This window comes from Symphalangus syndactylus, chromosome 11 (genome assembly GCF_028878055.3).
Source record: "Symphalangus syndactylus isolate Jambi chromosome 11, NHGRI_mSymSyn1-v2.1_pri, whole genome shotgun sequence".
Lineage (NCBI taxonomy): Eukaryota > Metazoa > Chordata > Mammalia > Primates > Hylobatidae > Symphalangus > Symphalangus syndactylus.
The window spans coordinates 53,697,467-53,718,457 of record NC_072433.2 but is presented as its reverse complement, the minus strand read 5'-3'; the positions used below and the strand labels follow the sequence as shown (position 1 = coordinate 53,718,457).

At 55.8% G+C, this 20,991-nt stretch overlaps 1 protein-coding gene across 3 annotated transcripts in view; it reads left to right on the top strand.

The window, feature by feature from the left end:
* Window positions 1–378: 378 nt before the first annotated feature.
* The window catches only part of FBXL19 (F-box and leucine rich repeat protein 19), a 27,702-nt gene continuing 7,089 nt past the window's right edge, over window positions 379–20,991 (top strand). Inside the window, exons 1-9 of one of the 3 annotated variants that reach the window (XM_055298813.2) lie at window positions 379–3,641; window positions 6,205–6,405; window positions 7,796–7,939; window positions 8,061–8,147; window positions 8,233–8,451; window positions 8,954–8,986; window positions 10,570–11,081; window positions 19,782–19,945; window positions 20,043–20,204. In XM_055298813.2, the coding sequence (XP_055154788.1) occupies window positions 3,600–3,641; window positions 6,205–6,405; window positions 7,796–7,939; window positions 8,061–8,147; window positions 8,233–8,451; window positions 8,954–8,986; window positions 10,570–11,081; window positions 19,782–19,945; window positions 20,043–20,204 (1,564 nt within the window). In that variant the 5' untranslated portion in view covers window positions 379–3,599. Of the gene's footprint in view, window positions 3,642–4,060; window positions 4,937–4,990; window positions 5,246–6,204; window positions 6,406–7,795; window positions 7,940–8,060; window positions 8,148–8,232; window positions 8,452–8,953; window positions 9,116–10,569; window positions 11,082–19,781; window positions 19,946–20,042; window positions 20,205–20,991 lie in introns of those variants that run through there. The other 2 variants (XM_063611937.1, XM_055298812.2) reach the window with 2 other exon arrangements.

Sequence of the window (20,991 nt, the reverse complement as noted above, 5' to 3'; positions counted from 1 at the left end):
GGCGCGATCTCGGCTCACTGCAAGCTCCGCCTCCCGGGTTCACGCCATTCTCCTGCCTCAGCCTCTCCGAGTAGCTGGGACTACAGGCGCCCACCACCACGCCCGGCTAATTTTTTGTATTTTTAGTAGAGACAGGGTTTCACCGTGGTCTCGATCTCCTGACCTCGTGATCCACCCGCCTCGGCCTCCCAAAGTGCTGGGATTACAAGCGTGAGCCACCGCGCCCGGCCTTCTGCATGTTGTAGTAGTTCTGAGCATGAGTTCAGGAGTCTGGGGTTTGAATCTTGGCGGTACCACTCATCCATTCTGCATAGTTGAGGGTCCCAGTTTCCTCATCTCTAAAATGGAATTCTACCTCATAAGGTTTTGTGGGTTTTTTTTTTTTTTTTTTTTTTTTTTGAGATAGAATCTCGCTGTCACCCAGGCAGCAGTGCAGTGGTGTGATCTTGGCTCACTGAAACCTCTGCCTTCCAGGTTCAAACAATTCTCTTTTCTCAGCATCCTGAAGAGCTGGGACTACAGGTGCACACCACCACATCTAGCTAATTTTTCTATTTTTAGTAGAGATGGGGTTTCACCATATTGGTCAGGCTGGTCTCGAACTCCTGACCCCAGGTGACCCACCTGCCTTGGCCTCCCGAAGTGCTGAGATTACAGGCATGAGCCACCATGCCTGGCCCTCATAAGATTTTTATGAGGACCACATGAAATGCTGAAAGCACTTAGTAATATGTCCAGGAGCAGGGTCTTGCTCTGTCACCTAGACTTGAATGCAGTGAGTGGCATCGTCATAGCTCACTGCAGGCTCAATCTCTTGGCCTCAAGCAATCCTTGCCCCTCAGCCTCCCAAGTAGCTGGGACTACACGTCCAGCTAATTTTTGTATTTTTGTAAAGATGGGGCCTCACTATGTTGCCTTGGCTGGTCTTGAACCCCTAGTCTCAAGTTATCCTCTCACCTTGGCCTCCCGAAGTGTTGGGATTATAGGCGTGAGTCACTGCAACTGGCCAGGACAGTGATTTATTTATTTATTTATTTATTTATTTATTTGAGACAGAGTCTCGCTCTGTTGCCCAGGATGGAGTGCAGTGGCACGATCTCAGCTCACTGCCACCTCCACCTCCTGGGTTCAAGCAATTCTGCTGCCTCAGCCTCTCGAGTAGGTGGGATTACAGCCATATGCCACCATGCCCGGCTAATTTTTGTATTTTTGGGAGAGACAGGGTTTCACCATACTGGCCATTGCTGGTCTCAAACTCCTGACCTCATGATCCGCCCGCCTAGGCCTCCCAAAGTGCTGGGATTGACAGTGGCATTTAAATAGAGACCTTTTAGAAAGGTGGGAGAGTAGAAAAATAAATAATAAATACATAAATAGAGACCTATAAAGGATGAACAGTGAACTGGGTGGAGAAGTGAGATGGGCATGGGGAGGATAGCCCTCAAGCAGACGGAACAGGGTAGAAATCAATCATGCAACACCAAATTCAAGCAGTGAGGATAGAGGGGACAGCCAATCCTCTAGGGAGGGCTAAGGATTTCCTGACTCATAAAGCCTGAGCTGCAAAGGAACCTCCCTTCCAGCCTTGGGCAAGTTTCTGCCAAGCTGGGACTTCACACTACACTGGCCAGCCACTGACTTGCCTGATAGAAAAACCACAACTACCAAGTCCTCGCTGGGGCTGGTCTGCCAAACACAGAAGACAGGGGGAAGGGGAGGGGACTGTCTCGGGGTCAGAAGTGAGCAGGTTTTCCAGCGGAGAAGGAAGATTGAGAAGAGCGGTATGGCTGCTGGCTCACGCCTATAATCCCAACACTTAGGGAGGCCAAGGCGGGAGGAACACTTGTGGCCAGGAGTTCGAGACCAGCCTGAGCAACATAGCAAGACTTCGTCTGAACAACAAAAAAAATTATAGTTTAAAAATTAGCTGGGTGTGGTGGCGCGTGCCTGAAGTCCCAGGTATTCACAAGGCTGAGGCAGGAGGATCGCTTAAGCCCAGGAGGTCGAGGCTGCAGCAAACTATGATCCTGCTACTGCACTCCCACCCAAGTGACAGAGCAAGACCTTAAAACACACAAAAAAACAAAAAACGGCAGAAAGATGAGAAGCCGTTCCATTTGCATAGGCAGTTGAAGTGTCTAGGCAGAGACCTCCAAGGCTGACTGGATATCAGGCAGGGGATGAGGCTGGACAGCCTGCAACGCCTGTAACTCCAGGTTGCGGAAAGCGTGTTTGTAGTACCTCAGTCCAATGGAGATTGAGCGCCCCCTGGGAGCAGTGCTCGGTAACAGACGCTGGAGGACCCCGATGAGGAGGGGCGGGGGTCGGTTCAATCTGGCAGGAGCCTGCGGGTCAGTTTTCTTCTCACAGGAGCTAACTCCGTCCGGCATCATGGATTCCTGGGCTCCCAGAACGGCTGGGCAGGAAGGGACCTTAGAAAGGGATCTACCACCGCGTGCCCCGTGCCAGAGCTGGGCACTTTGGTGACAAGAACATTGGCTTGTTTAGCACTCCCAACTGTGCTTCGAGGTGGGGATCATTATCCCCATTGTCCCCATTTGGCAGATGAGAAAAAGCAAGGTTTGGTGGCTTCCCGGGGCGGGGCGGGGATTCGCTGTGATTCCAGGTCCTTTTCCCCGGAGCCGGCACGCCTTGTAAGACACTGATTCCCGGAGGTCTGAACAGCATGAACCGAGTGGGAGGCGCCCAGGCTTTCTAGGGAACAACAGTGTGAATGCACGCTCGACGAGAACCACGCCCCCCTGGTCGACAAGACTGATTCCTGCTGCCTTCCTTTAAGGGCCCTCCTCTGAAATGCGAAGTCCTCGCCCCATGGGGAGGCGGACATTCGTTATTCCCGGATCGCCCGATGTTTTTCTCCCCCACCCGCACTGATCCCCACTGGTGACATAAATCCTCCCCCTCCACTCACGAGTGAAAGTTTGGGACTACATTTCCCGCCAGGCTGTTCAGAAGCTGGCGGCGGGGAGAGAAGAGTCTTTCCGTTTCCGTCGCCTCGCAATTTGGCGTGTCCGCCGGGATTCACATTTCAACAGCGACGTCCTCTCTCTGTTGCGCTCGGCAGGGAACTACATTTCCCAGCAGGCACCGGCGCAAGGTCGAGGGGCGAGGTCGCCATCTTTATCGTAGTCCTCTCCCTCATTTCCGCAGGGAAGAGTCTAGGCGCCTGGACTACACATCCCATGTCGCCGTCGCCCCGGCCCTGCAGCCGCCATCTTTGCCGGTGGTCCCGCCCCATCCCCTTCCATTGTCTCGACTGGAGATGATAGACGGGAGCTGGGAGACTGCAACTCCCGTCAGGCCGTGCGCCACTGGTGGGGGGATTTCGAGACCACAGGAGGGCGAGGTGCCCAAGGTGGTGGAAAGCGGAGACCGGGAGAGGCTAGGTGGCCTGCCATCTTTACGGTAGTCTCCTCGTCCTCCTGGTCCCGCCATTCTTAAAGAACACTAGAAGGCTAGAAAACTACTAATCCCATCGCACCTCGTAAGATCGACTAGTCAGGTGTATGTCCCTCTTCCGCCATCTTGCTTGTAGTCCTCGTTCGTTTTCACCTTTCCATTGTTCCTGACGAGTAGAAATGGCAGCGGGAAGGCAGCAGATGGACTGCGACTCCCGTCAGGTACCACACACGCGGAGGGTTGTGGACAGGAGGGCGTGTGAGTGCCTGGGAAGGAGGTCGGGTCTGGGGAGAAGGCCATCTTGTTTGTAGTCATCGTTCCCGCTCCTTCTCGATGTTCTGCAACTGGGAGCCTCGGGGCAACGGGACTCTAACTCCCGGCATCCTCGGCTCCCGGCTGGGCACGCCCTCCGCCATCCTGTTTGTAGTTCCCGTGCCCCCAGCGTCCTATTGTTCCCCCATAGCATCAGTGGCCGCAGGACTACAACTCCCGTCGAGCCCTGCGTGCGTTCGTCCTGGAAAGTGGAGGTGGTGGAGGAAGGAGGGGGAAGGGGGCGGGGTTCCTCTGGGAGAAGGAGGGAGTAAAGAGGGGGAGGAGGAGGAGGAGGGAAGGAGGAGGGAGGGGAGGGGGGAAGAGAGGAGGAAGGAGGAAGGAGCTGAGGAGGGATGAGAGAGGCGGCCAGGGCCCCGGGCCGTAGCAGCGCGGGGCTGGGGGACCAGGGGGGCTAAGACAACCCAACTGCCCCCTTCCCCTTTCCCTCTCCTCCTCTATCCTTTCCTTCCACCCTCCCACTTGAGGAGGGGGATTTATTCAAATTTTATTTAAATCCCTATCTCCCAAAGGTCGCGCGCTGGGGGGAGGGGGAGAGGTCGGGGGTGAGCGCGGGCTGGGGGGGCGGGGCCGGAGCAGCTTCCTTCACCCCCCCTCCGCTCGCCTCGTAGCCGTAGGGCAGGGGGTCGCAGTCCAGGGGCGGGCCCAGGGGAGGGGGGCAGGTTACAGCGACCCCCCCCTCCCCGGGAACCGGCGGTGGGCGGGGCTTGAACCCCGGAAACGGTGGGGGGCCCAGGCCTGGCCCTGGACCCCTGGGCAGTGGGGTCCGGGAAGGGGCCAGTTAAAGGGCCAGGGGCGCTGGGGAGAGGCGGGGCGGGGTGGGGGGAGGGGAGCTGGGACTCGGACCCGGGACTGAGTGGGCCCCGGGCAGAAACTGAGCACCCTGCGCCCAAGAAGCCCCCGTTGGCCTGGGGGGGCTGAGGGACTGAGCCCCCCAGAGCAGGACCTCCCCCTGGAAGGGCCGCGCCGCAGCCCGTGGGAGGGCCTCGCCCCCGGCGCCCCCCATCTCCACTCGCCGCCGTCCCGGCCTCCGCCGGAGGGAGGGGCCGAGCGCCCTCGGGGGGCCGTGGACCCCGGCGTTCTGAGCGTTCCGCGCCCCGCGCCGCCCGGCCCCCCCGCTGCCGATGGCCGCCGACCCGCCGGGAGCTGCCGAGAAGGGAGAGATGGCTCCCGGGACACGTGTGAGGTGGGTTCATGCGGCTCCTCCTCACCCCCAGACCTGGGCAGCGCCCACTCCCATTCATCCTCAGCCCGGCCTCTCTCTACCTTCCCCGCCCCCAGCCTCACCCTCTCTCTGCTCCAAACTCATCTCCAGCCCTCCTTCCTATGACCTCTCCACCCTGGGGAACTGGCCCTCCTTCCTAGACCCTGCTTCCCCTTGAAAGCCCCCACCCCCGCCTGCAGTCACCGCCCTCCAGGCCCCTCCCCTGGAGCGCTGGAGGGCCCTTTAGCCCCATGGATGGGCATGGAAGTCCCTGGAAAGGGGGAATCTGGGGTAAGACTCTGACTGGGAAGAGACCCTCCAGGCTTCTAATTCCACATGGGATCTTGGAGGATCTGGTTTCCATGGGAGGGGGAGCCCAAGGAATTCTAAATGATTAGAGATGAAAGCAGCCCGGGAAGCTGGGGGTGCCTAGGACTGAGCCCATCCTGAGTTCTGGGGAGATGTCAGGCTGGATTCTAGAATCCCGAGGAATTTGGGAGACTGCCCAGGTGGACCTGAGGGATCCAAGAGGAGGGTGTCCTGGAGGAGGAAGCCCTATGGGGAACAAGAGGGGCTGAGATCTTGGGCTGAGAAGGGTCTCTGAAGAAGCACCTCCAGGGCTGTCAGAGCCCTGGGGAGTTAGTGGGCAGAGGAGATCGTTAGGGACTTGGGGGCAAGGATCTCTCTGGATCTGGTGAGGATGACTGGTTTGAGGGGAAGAGAGATTGGATGGCTGCTGTGGATGAAAAGGTTGGGAGGGGGAAGAAAAGTCCGGAGCTTCCATCTAGGAATCTCTGGGTATCTGGGAGGTGAATCTGGGCAGTTTACCCCAAATTGAGGCTGGGGAGAGCCTGGGATATTCTACACTCGGATAACGGGGGAAGAGTTGGGATCTCTCCAAGCTAACACCACGGACAAGGAGTGCCTGGTCTTTCCAAGGAGCTCCGGTGTGGGGATGGCAGAGGAGAGGGCCTCGGTGTCCCCTCCTGCTCCCTGGGCTAGGGAAGGGACCCTGAGGAGGTGGTAGAGGAGCGAGGCCAGAAAGCAGTTCTTGGGCTCCTCTTGAGCTGCTGCAGGGAGACAGGCCTTGAGTAGAGGATTGGCCCCCAGATACACAGGAGGGAGTGACCTCCTTGTCCCCCTGAGGAAGAGGGCAGGCTCTAGCTGCCTGTGGGTGGAGGGAGCTGTCGGGGGTCTCCCAGGCCAGGGCCCCAGTGGGCCCATCTCACCCTGCCACCATCCACCCACAGCCCTCGGCGTTGCTGACGCCCCCAATGTCGTCGAGCAGCCGGGGGCCGGGGGCCGGAGCGCGCCGACGCCGAACCCGCTGCCGCCGCTGCCGGGCCTGTGTGCGAACTGAGTGCGGGGATTGCCACTTCTGCCGAGACATGAAGAAGTTCGGGGGGCCCGGGCGCATGAAGCAGTCGTGCCTGCTCCGGCAGTGCACTGCCGTGAGTTCTGCCCCCACCTTTGGGCTCTGCTGACCCTTCCCAATACCTCCTTGGGATGGCTGGTGACTGCCTCCCAGCCTGTACTGTGGAGTGGCTGTTTTTTCACTGGTTCATTTCTTCCCTTCATTCACTAGTTTGTGTCAATGTCCATTTTTGTCCTCAGCTCCAAGCTGGGAGCAGTGTCCAGGTGCACAGAAGGATCTGACCCAGTCCCCACTTTCAGGCTCTTCCCAGCTCTCAGAGTCACACCCCCGCAGAATGCCCAGCCCCTGCTCTACCACCCCGCAAGATGTCTCTGTGCAGGAGGGTGCCCATCCCCAGAGATGGCCCCTTTCCAACAGGTCTTGCCCTTCTTTAGCCTCTTCCTCACCCAAGGTGGTCTTGGATTTGAGGCCAAGCTCACCCTTTATGTGACCTTGAGCAAATCATGCTGAATCAACCTCAGGTTCCTCCTCTGTAAAATGTTTCCTTTGCTGAGTTGTAAAGATTAAACAATGGCATGGATGCGAGTGTGTCTACCACAAGGCCCAGCACACAGTAGGGATCAGGGAAGCATGGGTTTCCGCCCTGCCTTCCTCATCCTTTGAGCGTCCCTGGGCTCCAGAGCACGGCCCCTCCCCAGCAGCCGCGAGGAGCCAGCTGCATCCTGCGTCCCCCTCCCCACTCTGCCACCTCCCTCTGTTCCTCCTGCCACTCTTTCCTGGTTGGTCTCTTCACCCCTCAGCCCCTCACTTCTTTTCCTTTATCCCCCAACCCCTTGCCTCACTTTTCCTTCTCCCCCTACCTGCATCTTCCTTGATCCTGCCGCATCCTTGTTATGACTCAGTCCTACCACTGTCTTCCCCAAAGTCACACTGTCTGAGGCTGCCCCCGCTTCCCCAGGAATAGTGGCTTCCCTAGTGTTCCCAGGGGGTCTTGCCAAAACCGGGTTCATTGTGGGATTCAGAGCAACCCTTGGGCTGCAACCCTTGGGCTGCTCATGGAGCGACCTTGGTATCACCCCAAGCTGTCTTCCCCACCCTCTGAGTGTTACTGTCCTCCTCTCCAAAGCCAGCTGTAATTTCAGGGTCACACTGGCCCTGGGTCCAGCTATAATAGTCACAGGTGATAACAGCTACGTATCAGTGTCTCTCATGTATTATCTTGCTCTCCCAAGAGTCCTGCGAGGGAAAGATTCTTAGCCCCATTCTGCAGATGCAGAAACGGAGACTTAAGGAGGTTAAATCAGTTGCTTGAGGTCACCCTCCCAAAAGGAGCAAACTCAGGATCAGACCCAGCTTGACCCATGGGTGCTGCACCTCATCTGGCAGCTGGCCAGGGTCCCTAGAAGGAAGGGTCTTTCCCCTGTTGTTAGCTTTCGGGGCCCCTGATGTCCCCTCTCCCCCAACAGCCCGTGCTCCCACACACAGCTGTGTGCCTCTTGTGTGGGGAGGCTGGGAAGGAGGACACGGTGGAGGGAGAGGAAGAGAAATTTGGTTTGAGCCTCATGGAGTGTACAATCTGCAACGAGATCGTCCACCCCGGCTGCCTGAAGGTGACGGCCCTGGGACCCCGGCATCTGGGGTGGGGCAGATTGTCAGGGAGCAGGGAGTGGGGGATCACCCTGGCTCTGGGCTTCCCGGCCAACCCCCCACTCGCTGCCCTCTTGCCTGCAGATGGGGAAGGCTGAGGGTGTCATCAATGCAGAGATCCCCAACTGCTGGGAGTGCCCTCGCTGCACCCAGGAAGGCCGCACCAGCAAGGTAGGGGCTAGGCTGGGCTGAGCTGTAGGTAGGTGGGGGTCGGGGAGCTGTGCAGGTCCTCACCCCCAGCTTCCGTCCTGCCTAGGATTCAGGTGAGGGGCCTGGCCGCCGGAGGGCCGACAACGGCGAGGAGGGCGCCAGCTTGGGGAGCGGATGGAAGCTGACAGAGGAGCCACCACTTCCACCGCCCCCGCCCAGGCGCAAGGGCCCCCTGCCTGCCGGGCCCCCCCCAGAGGACGTGCCTGGGCCCCCCAAACGAAAGGAAAGGGAGGCAGGGAATGAGCCTCCCACCCCAAGGAAAAAGGTGAGCCACAGAGCACGCTCACTAGGCCTGTCCTGAGGAATTCTGGGAGCTGTAGTCCTGGCTGGATCTGTGGGGCTGTGTGGGCCTCGGAGCGTGCTCTGTGGGTTCCCCAAGGACTGTTGGGAGATGTAGTTCAGGAGGTGGGTGGGGGGAGGATAGAGCATGCTCAGTGTGGAGGAGGGGGGGACAGGTGAGGTGAGCTGGCACTGCAAGAAGCTTTGGGAGCCCTGGGTGGGTTAGGGAGGCAGGAGAGAGCATGCTCAGATCATCCCTGCATGAGAGGAGGGAGGAGCTGGAGAGGGCCTGAGGGGAGGAAAGAGGAGATGGAGCATGCTCAGTGGGCTAGGACGCTGGGTGCAAGGTGAGCATGCTCAGAGTTATCCCTGGGACGGGGACTTCTGGGACTTGTAGTCTAAGAGGAGGGCATGGACCTTAGATTTCTGGCCCATGAGGGCCTAATGGGGTCTCTCCCTTCCCCCATATCTCCCTCTCACCCTGGTAGGTGAAAGGAGGCCGAGAGAGGCACCTGAAGAAGGTGGGTGGAGACGCCTGCCTCCTCCGAGGATCGGACCCAGGCGGCCCGGGCCTGCTACCCCCCAGGGTTCTGAATCCGAGCCAGGCTTTCTCATCCTGCCACCCTGGGCTCCCTCCCGAGAACTGGGAGGTGTGCCGGGGACCTCCTCCCTCCCCTTCCCACCTTCCCTTGCCGCACCCTTCACCCTGGAGTCCAAGACCTGTCCTTTCCTGCTCACCTTATTCTGCCCCAGCCCCACTTGGCCACGGTGGGCGTCCGGACATCTGGGATGAGTTGGGTGAGAGGGTGGGTTGAGAGTCCAGGCCACAGGAGCCCCTGACTTCCCAAAAACGCTTAGGGCTCATCTGACCTACTTGCCTCATCTTTCCAAGCCTTACAGGGAAGAGAACTGAGTTCAAATTTCTGTCCGACCATTTACTCTTTGTATGATCCTAGCAGCTTGTCAGCCACCCTGAGCCTTAGTTTCTTTATCCACGTAGTGGAGATGCTGCTGCCTGCCTTGCCCCCTTATGCCGCAGAACTGTATAAGTCTAACGAGGTTCTGAAAGGCAGTGAGCTTTGTAAACTATAAAATTTACCCAGATTGAAGGGAAATAAGGCCCAGAGAGGTTTGAAGACTTGTCCAAGTCACACAGTAAAGCCAGAATTGAGATATTACTTGGCACGGACACTCAACACAGGAGTCTGCCTGATTGGGTCCAAATCCTGCCTCTGCTGTTTGTCGGTTTGTAACCTTGGACAAGTCACTTTGTGCCTTTAAGCCTCGGTTTTCTCATGTCTGAAAAGAGTGGCCCAGGTCACCACTGTGTTAGAATACTGTGAGGACGGAATGAGTCAGCCGATGCGGGGTGCTGCTCGTGGGGCCAATCACTGTTACCTTCAGTTGATAGACAGACGCCTGCTCCAGCTGGTCCGTGTAGTAGATGATGAAGCAGGGGCTTCCCACAGCCATCCAGAGTTGAGGGCAAGCCAGGATTCAAAGCAGGGTCTCTCATTTCTCCATTCCCTACTGCTTTCGGAACTGCCTAAGCCATGCAAACCCATAAGGGCTGGAAATTGTTTTATTTTATTTTATTTTTGAGACAGAGTCTCGCTCTGTTGCCTGTACTGGAGTGCAGTGGCGTTATCTCGGCCCGCTGCAACCTCCATCTCCCAGGTTCAAGCAATTCTGCCTCAGCCTCCCGAGTAGCTGGGACTACAGGCTTGTGCCACCATGCCCAGTTTATTTTTGTATTTTTAGTAGAGACAGGGTTTCACTATGTTGGCCAGGATGGTCTCAATCTCTTGACCTCGTGATCCTCCTGCCTCAGCCTCCCGGAGTGCTGGGATTACAGGCGTGAGCCACTGCGCCCGGCTGGAAATTATTTTAATTAGCACTCTTCTGTTACCTCGATAAGGAAACTGAGGCCCACAGCCTGGCAGTGGCTTTAGCAAGGTCTCCCACTGTCCGGAGCAGAGCCAGGGCTGGAACTCAGGACTGTCCCCCGGGCTGTTCATCCCCTGGTGACTCCTCGGGGTGGGGGGGGGTGGGTGGGAAAATGTATCCCAGGCCCTAGAACAGCATCAACCCTGTCTCCCTGCAGAAACCAAAGCCGCCTTTGGCCTCTGCAGAGGGCCCAGCGGTGCCGTCCCCGTCCCCGCAGAGGGAGAAGCTAGAGCGTTTCAAGCGGATGTGCCAGCTGCTGGAACGGGTTCCTGACACCTCCTCTTCCTCCTCGGACTCAGACTCCGACTCCGACTCTTCGGGCACATCGCTGAGTGAGGACGAAGCCCCCGGCGAGGCCCGGAATGGGCGACGGCCAGCCCGGGGCAGCTCCGGAGAGAAGGAGAACCGTGGGGGGCGGCGGGCTGTGCGCCCTGGCAGCGGGGGGCCCCTGCTCAGCTGGCCCCTGGGCCCAGCCCCACCACCCCGGCCTCCACAGCTGGAGCGGCACGTGGTGCGGCCCCCGCCTCGAAGCCCTGAGCCCGACACACTCCCCTTGGCTGCTGGATCCGACCACCCCCTGCCCCGGGCCGCCTGGCTTCGCGTCTTCCAGCACCTCGGGCCTCGGGAGCTGTGTATCTGCATGCGAGTCTGCCGAACTTGGAGCCGCTGGTGAGTGGCCTGGACAGGCCTGCGTTCCGTGGCCAGCAGGCTTCCCGCTTGCTGGGTGACCTGCGGTAGGTCTCTGGCCCTCTGTGGGCCTTGCTTTTATATTGGGGATACTTCTATAGTATGCACAGATTACAGTGCATCCTTCCATATTTCCCGTGTGCAGGCTACTTTCCACTTATGGGCTCATTTAACCTCCCAGACAACTTTGAGGTAGAGGTTATTTTCCCCTTTTTCAGATGAAGCTGAGGCCCAAGGTCATGTGGAACAGAAGTGGTGGTAGAACTAGGCATTGGAACCTAGGCCCTTTGGCTCCAGTGCTTTTCCTCCTAATAGTAGCGACTATATTGAGTGTCTAGTGTGTGTCAGCCATAGCACTGAGCACTGTACTGCATTGTCACTTCTCATACTGCCACTTCTGAAAACAGTCTGATGATTGGTTCCATTCACATAGGAGAATGCCATGTGCTGGGCTGCCCCTGCCCTCGAAAGACAGCCAGGCTTGAACCTCCTGACTCTGTTCCTGCTTTCCTTCTGCCCTGGAGCCACCACTAATGCCCTCTGCCCATCCCCCAGCCCCCCAGCCTCTGTTAGAAATGTCGGTCATCCTCCCGAGCCTCTTGTCTTCCTCTCTGATCTCGCCCCCAACAAAATTCCTCCTCCTCTCCATCAAACTCCCACAGCGCTGTTACCCTCATAGAGCAAGCAGAGGCCTTCGGCGTGTTGACAAGCCTTCATTCATTTACTCATTTCATGTTCCCGTCAGTTGCTGGGGTGGGAGCAGATAACTGTGTCTGTTTTATCTTCATGTCCCTAGCGCGGGACAAAGGGCGGTGTAAGTGCCCAAGAAATGTTGCAGTAAACGAGGCTATCAGGCTCTTTCCCAGGGACTCGCTGTGGCTGGGACCAGGCTCCCTGTTGGGCACTGCACCAAGGTTAGCTGATTTGACCTTCATAATGGCAGCCCTGTGAGAGAAAAGGGACACCTGAAGTTACAGTACAAGTTCATGGCTGAACTCAAACTCTAGTCTTCTTTTGGGACCAGGTCTGGGCCACTGGTGCCTTCTGATATCTGCAGAGATTGTGCAGCCAAAAGTACCAGAGTGCAGGCTCTGGAGGCAAATTGCCTGCGACAGAATCTTTTTGTTTTGTTTTTTTAAGATGGAGCCTCACTCTGTGGCCCAGGTTAGAGTGCAGTGGCACGATCTTGGCTGATTGCAACCTCTGCCTCCCGGGTTCAAGCGATTCCCCTGCCTCGGCCTCCTTAGTAACTGGGATTATAGGCGCCCACCACCACACCCGGCTAATTTTTTTTTTTTTTTTTTTTTTTTTGGAATTTTAGTAGAGATAGAGTATCACCATGTTGGCCAGGCTGGTCTTGAACTCCTGACCTGAAGCGATCCGCCCGCCTCGGCCTCCCAAAGTGCTGGGATTACAGGCATGAGCTACCGGTTATGGTTATAGCTGAAGAGCTATAAACCATTAGGCCAGTCAGTTAACTTCTGTGTCTCGGTTTCTTCATCTGAAAAACCAGATAATCAATGCTTTTGCATAGTGTGTTCTTGAGCTAATACACATAAAGAACTGAGCACAGTACCTGGGAAATAGGAACTACTTGAAAGAGCTCTCATTGTAGCCAGTATTTACTTAGTTGCAAATAGTTGCTGAACGCACAGCCTATTAGGCCTCAGAATGTAGATCTGTGCCCTTGAAGAGTGTACAGTTAAGCTGCAACATAGAAGCAGATAGTTACAGAAGTTGCAGGGGATGACACCTGCCTCATGTACTAATCAAGGAAATGTTTGCTGAGGCCCCTTCAAGGCCAGCTCTGTGCCTGGCATGTGGGAGCCAGAACTGAAAAGGACCTGATTTCTGCTTCAACGGGAGACATGTGGCCCGAAGCAGACAAAGCGAGAGGCAGTGGCTCCCAGTGTGGGCCCTGGAGTCTGCATCCTTGGGTTTCACTGGCTGCGTGGCCATGTGTGGAGAGCGATACCTCTTGAGGCCCTGGTTTTCTCATCTGTAGTCTAGGTTTGTATGAATACTCACCTTGTGGGGATTAAGTGAAGGGATTCCTACAAAGCCTGTAGCACAGTGCCTGGAGGGTACTAAAAATCAGATGGCACCTCCCAATGAAAAGGACAAGAGCCGGGCAGAGCAGGGGCCTGTGGGGGCATAGCAGGACCACTCAGGAGGCTCTGCGAGGTCTGGGCACAGAAGCAGGGATAGTGGGGAGAGATTTGCAATGGTAACTTTTTTTTTTTTTTTTTTTTTTGACGGAGGCTTGCTCTGTCGCCCAGGCTGAAGTGCAGTGGTGTGATCTCGGCTCACTGCAACCTCCGCCTCCCACATGCAAGTGATTCTCCTGTCTCAGCCTCCCAGGTAGCTGGGACTACAAGCGCCCGCCACCATCCCCGGCTAATTTTTTTTTTTGAGATGGAGTCTTGCTCTGTCACCCAGGCTGGAGTGCCTTGGCACAATCTCAGCTCACCGCAACCTCCACCTCCCGGGTTCAAGCGATTCTCCTGCCTCAGCCTCCTGAGTAGCTGGGACTACAGGTATACGGCACCACGCCCACCTAATTTTTATACTTTTTTAGAAGAGACAGGGTTTCACCATGTTGGTCAGGCTGGCCTCAAACTGGGCATGGTGGTGGGCACCTGTAATCCCAGCTACTTGGGAGTCTGAGGCAGGAGAATCGCTTGAACCTGGGAGGCGGAGGTTGCAGTGAGCCAAGATCGAGCCACTGCACTCCAGCCTGGCCAACAGAGCAAGACCCCGTCTCAAAAAAAAAAAAAAAATGTGGAATGGCTTGGACTTGGTGACTAACTGGCAGTGGGGACAGCAGGGTAACCCTCAGGTGAGTTTCTGACCCAGGAGCCTGGATGGGCAACAGCATCATTCCCCAGGCTCAGGAGGAGCAGGTTCCAGGAAGGTAAAGAGCTCAGATGACTGACCTGTGTGGTGTGCTCAGGACATGTGGGTCTGATGCTCAGGAGAAAGATACATGTTTGGGAGTTCTCAGCCTGTAGGTAGCAAGCCAAGCAGCTTTGATGAAGAGGGCAAAAGATCAAACATCAGTACTTGTGAGTTAGAGCAAGAGCCTAGCCAGATAATTGGAGGAGCTCATGGCCAGAGGTGTGCCCCCGAGTAGAGAGCGAGGCAGGAGGGAATGTGGTAAGCAGAGGAGGATGCTGGCGAGAGGCCACGGGAGATCAAGGACCAGGAAGTGGTGGTTGGATTTTGCTACCAGGAGGCCTTAGTGTCCTTAGCTGTGTTCTGTGGGTTGGGGGTCCAAAGCCATATTGAATGGAGTGGAGGACATCAGCTTCCAGGCAGAGAGTTGATTCATTTGTTCCTGTTGTGTTCCTGGTGTCTAACGGCACCTGGCGGACAGTGGGCAGTGAGATCATCTTCCCTGAGTGAGCGAAGGACAGGAGAGCAGGATGCAGTGTGGAAGGATATACAGAGGGTGGCGCTGGAGAGGCGTGTGTAGGGGACAGCAGGAGGCTGCAGGCTTTCCTGTCTGGTGGCTTCCATCTTCTCTTGGAACTGAAAGGGAAGTGATCCCTTAACAGCGAAGAGTGGAGAGAGGGCAGCAGGGAAGGCGTGCAGGGGTTGTTGAGTTGCAAGGAAGAGAGTTGGGGCTTTTGAGGACATAGACAGAGAGAGGGTGGCAAGGAAGGGACTGGAATACAAGGTGATCATGGTCGGGTAGGGCCTGGAGGTGGACAGATTGGAGGACAGTCATGGCATCGGGACCCAGAGAGCTACAAGAGGGCGGAACTGGCAGTGCTTGGAGCCCTAGGGGCTGTGAGCCCTCAAGGGGCAGTAGGAGCTGGTCCAGCTCCCTGTTCCCGGGGGCTTCTGCAAGAGGGAGGGTTAGGATTGGAATTGAGGGTTTGCAGGTCGGCCTAGTAGGAGAGGACTCATTGCGGGGTGGCTGGAGTCCAGGAGGAAGTGAATGGGTTAGGGGACTTTGGCATCAAGCCACACGTCTCTGGGACGATGGCACGCCTTGGCTCTTAGAGCTTTCCCTGCCTCTTGTCTCAGTGTCATTCTCCGGCTTAGAAAGAACCCACCTGTGGCTCCCTGTCGCCCTCACAACAGACGCCCACCATCGCAGTCCTGTTGGACATATGGACATGAACTGGGCCCACTGACTGCACCAACCACTTCCCTGAATTGTGTCCTTTCCTTGTCACAGCAACCTCTAAAGGAAGCGCTGTTCTTCACCCCACTGTACAGTTTGGGAAATGGAAGCCCACACAGGGCGAGTGACTTGCCTGAGGCCCCCCAAAGCCTGGAGGTGCCAGAGCTGGGATTTAGATCCCCACAGCTCACATCCTCAGCTCTGGGCTCTGTGACCATGATAGTCTGTGGCCTGGCATTCCAGCCCTCCTTGACATGACACCCATCCCTCCTTTGCAGCTCCACTCTTGCCTCTTCTCTCCTCAGAATTCAGGCTTTCCACCCAGGCAGGCTAGGTGGAACCCCGCCTCTGCTACCTACCACTTGGTAGTTGTGGGGCCTTGAATACACTTCTCAAACTTTCTGGGCCTCATTTTTTTTTTTTTTTCAGACGGAGTCTCACTCTGTCGCCCAGGCTGGAGTGCAGTGGCGCAATCTCGGCTCACTGCAAGCTCCGCCTCCCGGGTTCAAGCCATTCTCCTGCCTCAGCCTCCCGAGTAGCTGGGACTACAGGTGCCCGCCACCACACCCGGCTACTTTTTGTTTTTTTTTGAGGTGGAGTCTGACTCTGTTACCCAGGCTGGGGTAGAATGCTATGGTCTCGGCTCACTGCAACCTCCGCCTCCCGGGTTCAAGTGATTCTCCTGCCTCAGCCTCCTGAGTAGCTGGGATTGCAGGCGTGTGCCACCACACCCAGCTAATTTTTGTATTTTTAGTAGAGACGGGGTTTCACTATGTTGGCCAGGCTGGTCTCGAACTCCTGACCTCGTGATCCACCCTCCTTGGCCTCCCAAAGTACTGGGATTAACAGGCGTGAGCCACCGCGCCCACTTGCCTCATTTTCTTTATTATAGAAAGGAGATGATGATGGTAATGTTGACCTCCTAGGGCTCGCATGAGGTTCAGTGCTTAATGCATGGGACAGTGCCTGGCACACAGTGAACCCTGGATAATGGCTGGTTAGTAGTGCTGAAGTCACTGTGATCAGCGTGACTCTGGTTATGATGATGAGTTCCTGTGGCCTGGGGTTTCCAGAGCTCTCCGTTTTGTCTCTCTTGGGCCTGGACGCAGGTTCTTGCCCATCTGGAACACACACCCTCCTCCCCCTCCCCTTGCTGAAATAACTACTGCTTTCCTCGGAGTCTCAGGTCAGGCATTGTCCTCCCAGGAGGCTCCCCCACCCAGTCCTTGAGGTGACTCTTACTATGCCCCTTGTCACCTCAGTTACTGCGGACTGTCCATGTCTCCCTGACTGTATGGCAGGAACCTGTCGTCTTTGCCTCCTGTGTGCCCAGTGGAAGCCAGACACTTGGGATCAGTAGGGCCCTCAGTGACTGTTGGTTGTCCCTCTGAGGTTTAACCCCAGTGTCCTGGTTGTACAAGAGCAGGGGGACTGATGAGCTGTAGCCAAGGAAGGTGTGGGAGACTTCCTGGAAGAGGAGGCACTGGAGCTGAGCCACGAAGGCTCTGGGTTGGCATTTCTGGCAGAGGCACAGCATGTGCCACAACATGTTGGCATCAGACAGCACTGTCTGTAGGTGGGCAGGTGTGTGGCCTGGCTGTTGTGGAGTATGATACAGAAACACAGTTGGGGGCCTGTGGGTGCCCTCAGGGAAAGGGGCTTCCTTCCAGCTGTGGACTGTGGAAGGGAAGTGGCTTCAAGGAAGTGGTGACAGTTAAGCTGAGAGGCAGTTGTAGCAGGGTCACAGTGGGCAGAGAGAGGTTTTGGATAGAGCAGATGTCACTGATTTTCCTGCTCACTGAAAGAGAGCAAAGGGGCAGGACCTAGGGGTAGAAGCTGGGTCGGGCATTAGTTGTTTTTTTTCCTTTTCATGTTTTGAATTGGAGAGATTTGCAGATGTTTATTAGTTGAGAGGAAGGAATCAGGAGAGGGAGAGGCTAGAATGCCAGAAAAGCAGGATGAAGGTAGGAGGGAACAGGAGAGCAAGCAGCAGAGGGGTGAAGGTGTTCGGACTGAAGCCTTGGTGTCTGTGCCCTCAGCCTTCTCTAAAACGTCACACCAGGGCTGGGCCCAGTGGCTCACGCCTGTAATCCCAGCACTTTGGGAGGCTGAGGTAGGAGAATTGCTTGAGCCCAGGGGTTCAAGACCAGCTTGGGCAACATAGTGAGACCCCCATCTCTATTAAAAAAGAAAAAATTAGTTAAGCATACCTGTGGTCCCAGCCACATGGGAGGCGGAGGCAAGGGGATCACTTGAGCCCAGGAGTTTGAGGCTGCAGCAAGCTATGATTGCATCACTGCACTCTAGCTTGGGCAACAGTGAGACTTTGTCTCAGAAAAATAATGAAACGACACACTGGGCCTCTGGAGTAGGTCTGGCATTTTTCAGTGACACAAAAATATGGCTTAATCCCTCTGTGAGTTTTGGAAAGGAAGTCTCTCCATTGGAAGGGAGTCTCTCCATTGGGTGCTTTTTTTTTTTTTGAGATGGAGTCTTGCTCTGTCGCCCAGGCTGGAGTGCAGTGGTGTGATCTCGGCTCACTGCAAGCTCTGCCTCCTGGGTTCACACCATTCTCCTGCCTCAGCCTCCCAAGTAGCTGGGACTACAGGCACCCACCACCACACCCGGCTAATCTTTTGTATTTTTAGCAGAGACGAGGTTTCACCGTATTAGCCAGCATGGTCTCGATCTCCTGACCTCGTGATCCACCCGCCTGGGCCTCCCAAAGTGCTGGGATTACAGGCGTGAGCCACTGCACCCGGCTACTATTGGGTGCTTTTTCTAACACTTCTCTGATACTTATCTCCCTGTTTAACAAAAGTAGTCTTCAGGTAGTAGCCTAAAGCCACAGCAACACCTGGCTAGTATTTAATAACTCTGGTCTTTTTTGTGTAATTTATTAATTAATTAATTTATTTATTTTTGAGACGGAGTCTTGCTCTGTCACCCAGGCTGGAGTGCAGTGGCGCGATCTCGGCTTACTGCAAGCTCCGCCTCCCAGGTTCATGCAATTCTCCTGCCTCAGCCTCTCGAGTAGCTGGGACTACAGGTGCCCGCCACCACGCCCGGCTAATTTTTTGTATTTTTAGTAGGCGCGGGGTTTCACCGTGTTAGCCAGGATGGGCTCAATCTCCTGACCTCGTGATCTGTCCGCCTCGGCCTCCCAAAGTGCTGGGATTACACTGCGCCTGGACTTTGTATTTATTTTTAAGATTAACATATTTATGTGAAATAATACTGGTTTTAAGTGCAAAGAGGAGATGATTCAAAGATAAATCATGTTATGCAGATAAGTGAACAGCAAATACTGGAGCTTGGGAATCACTGCCCCAGCCCAGGGCTTCTGCAAGGAAAAGCCTTTCAGAGTCATGAGGGCAGGGAGGGAGGCAAGAGACAGCTTCCCTTGGGAGGCCAAGGGAAGGATCGCTTGAGCTCAGGAGTTCAAGACCAGCCTGGACAACCTTGTCTCTATAAAAAAATAGGCCAGGCACGGTGGCTCACACCTGTAATCCCAGCACTATGGGAGGCCGAGGTGGGCAGATCACCTGAGGTCAGGATTTCGAGACCAGCCGGGCCAACATGGAGAAACCCTATCACTACTAAAAACACAAAAAATTAGCCAGGCGTGGTGGCGCATGCCTGTAATCCCAGCTACTCTGGAGGCTGAGGCAGGAGAATCGCTTGAACTCGGGAGGCGGTGGTTTCAGTGAGCCAAGATCACACCATTGCACTCCAGCCTGGGCAACAAGAGCGAAACTCTGTCTCAAAAAAAGTCGTGTGGTGGCATGTGCCTGTAGTCCCAGCTACTCAGGAGGCTGAGGTGGGAGGATTGCTTGACCCCAGTAGGTTGAGGCTGCGGTGAGCCTGGGTCCAACCTGGGTGACAAAGTGAGACCCTGTCTCAAAAAAAATTTTTTTTCAAAAAGTGGAAAACGCAAATCTGCCCTTGTGGAATTTACATTGTAGTTGGAGGAACACAGTAATGTAATAGGGAAGATATTAGGGCTGTAAGTCCAGCTGCGGGCAGCTGGCTGTCAAGATGGGACAGGTGTGGATCAGAGGCAGAGATGAATAAAGGAGGCAAGGACCCATGAGCACTGGAACTCAGTCAGGAATCAAGAAGCCCAAGGGTGGCTGGAGACGACTGGATAACACCAGTCCCCTTGGCATGACATCAGGCAGCATGCGTGACAGTTGTGTATGTGTTGGGCAGCACACTTTCTATGCTGGGAGCCCACAGCTGGGATGAGCCTGTGTGACCTGACAGCTGCCCTGTGGGCTGGCAGAGTGGGGGGCTATTGCCTTCAATCATAAACGAGGCTTCTGAAGCTCAGGGAGAGGAACAGACTTGCCCAGGGTCTCATTTCCAGTTAGTGATGGAGTTGGGTTCCAATCCCAGTGCTCTTGGCTGAGGCCAGGTGCTTCTTGCCACCCTGTTGTCTGTGTGGCCAGAAGAGAGCTGGGGTGCACCCTTGGAGCTGGGGAGCCTGGGAACTGTGGGCTGCTGAGAGCTGAGGGCTGAGGTCTCTGTCTCCCCCCTGTGGCCGCCAGGTGCTATGACAAGCGTCTGTGGCCTCGAATGGACCTGAGCCGGCGGAAGTCACTGACCCCGCCCATGCTCAGTGGTGTGGTTCGCCGCCAGCCCCGTGCCCTGGACCTCAGCTGGACAGGTGTCTCCAAGAAGCAGCTCATGTGGCTTCTGAACCGACTACAAGGTAGGGTGTGTGGTGCGGAGGACAGAGTGGGGACAGGGACAGGCCTGGGATAGAGTCCTCACAGCACCTGCTTCCTGACTGCGCCCTCTCTCTGCAGGCCTGCAGGAGCTGGTGCTCTCTGGCTGCTCCTGGCTCTCTGTCTCTGCCCTGGGCTCAGCCCCACTGCCAGCCCTGCGGCTCCTGGACCTCCGCTGGATCGAGGATGTTAAAGATTCCCAGCTCCGGGAGCTGCTGCTGCCTCCACCAGACACCAAACCAGGTGCAGCCTCTGTTTGCTTTTCTGGAGAATGGGCTGGGCAAGGGTAGGGTAGGAGGCCTCTCAGGTCGCTTCTGACTCATGCTGGATGGTAAAGTATTTGAAGAAAGGAAAGAATACATGAGTTTGAATGGAAAGGCCCTGGTTGGGCATTATTCATTCATTCACCCACCTGCTGTGTACTTTGAACTGAGCCTTGAAAGGAACAGGGTTTTCCCAGGGAGCATGAGACCCAGCAGTTTGGTGGGGCAGGAGGCTCATATTGGCAGAGAAGGATGCTGGGAGCAGAGGCCATGTCTCTTCATCTACTTAAATCTCATCATCCTTTAGGCCTGGGTATAAATGCCACTTCCTCCAAGAAGCTCTCCCTGATCCCACCCCACATTGAGCTCAGAGTCCCTCTCAGCTTTGAGAGCAGCCCGCCAGCATAATACTGGGCAATTGTGGAGTGCCTTGATGCACATCTGTGCCCTCCTGCCAGGGTCTCCAGCTGCCTGAGGGCAAGGACTGACTGGTCCCCCAGCATGTTCTCAGTGGCTGCTCCGCAGATAGCTGTTGAATGAATAACTTGAATGAGTAGGCAATCAGGATGGGAGAGGTCTAGTTTGAGGAAAGATTTTCAAAAGGAGATTTGCAGTCCCCTGAAATAAGATAATCCTTTTGTTTGTTTGTTTTTCTTTTTGTTTTTTTGAGACCATCTGGCTCTGTCACCCAGGCTGGAGTGCAGTGGCAAGATCTCGGCTTACTGCAACTTATGCCTCCTGGGTTCAAGTGATCCTTCCCACCTCAG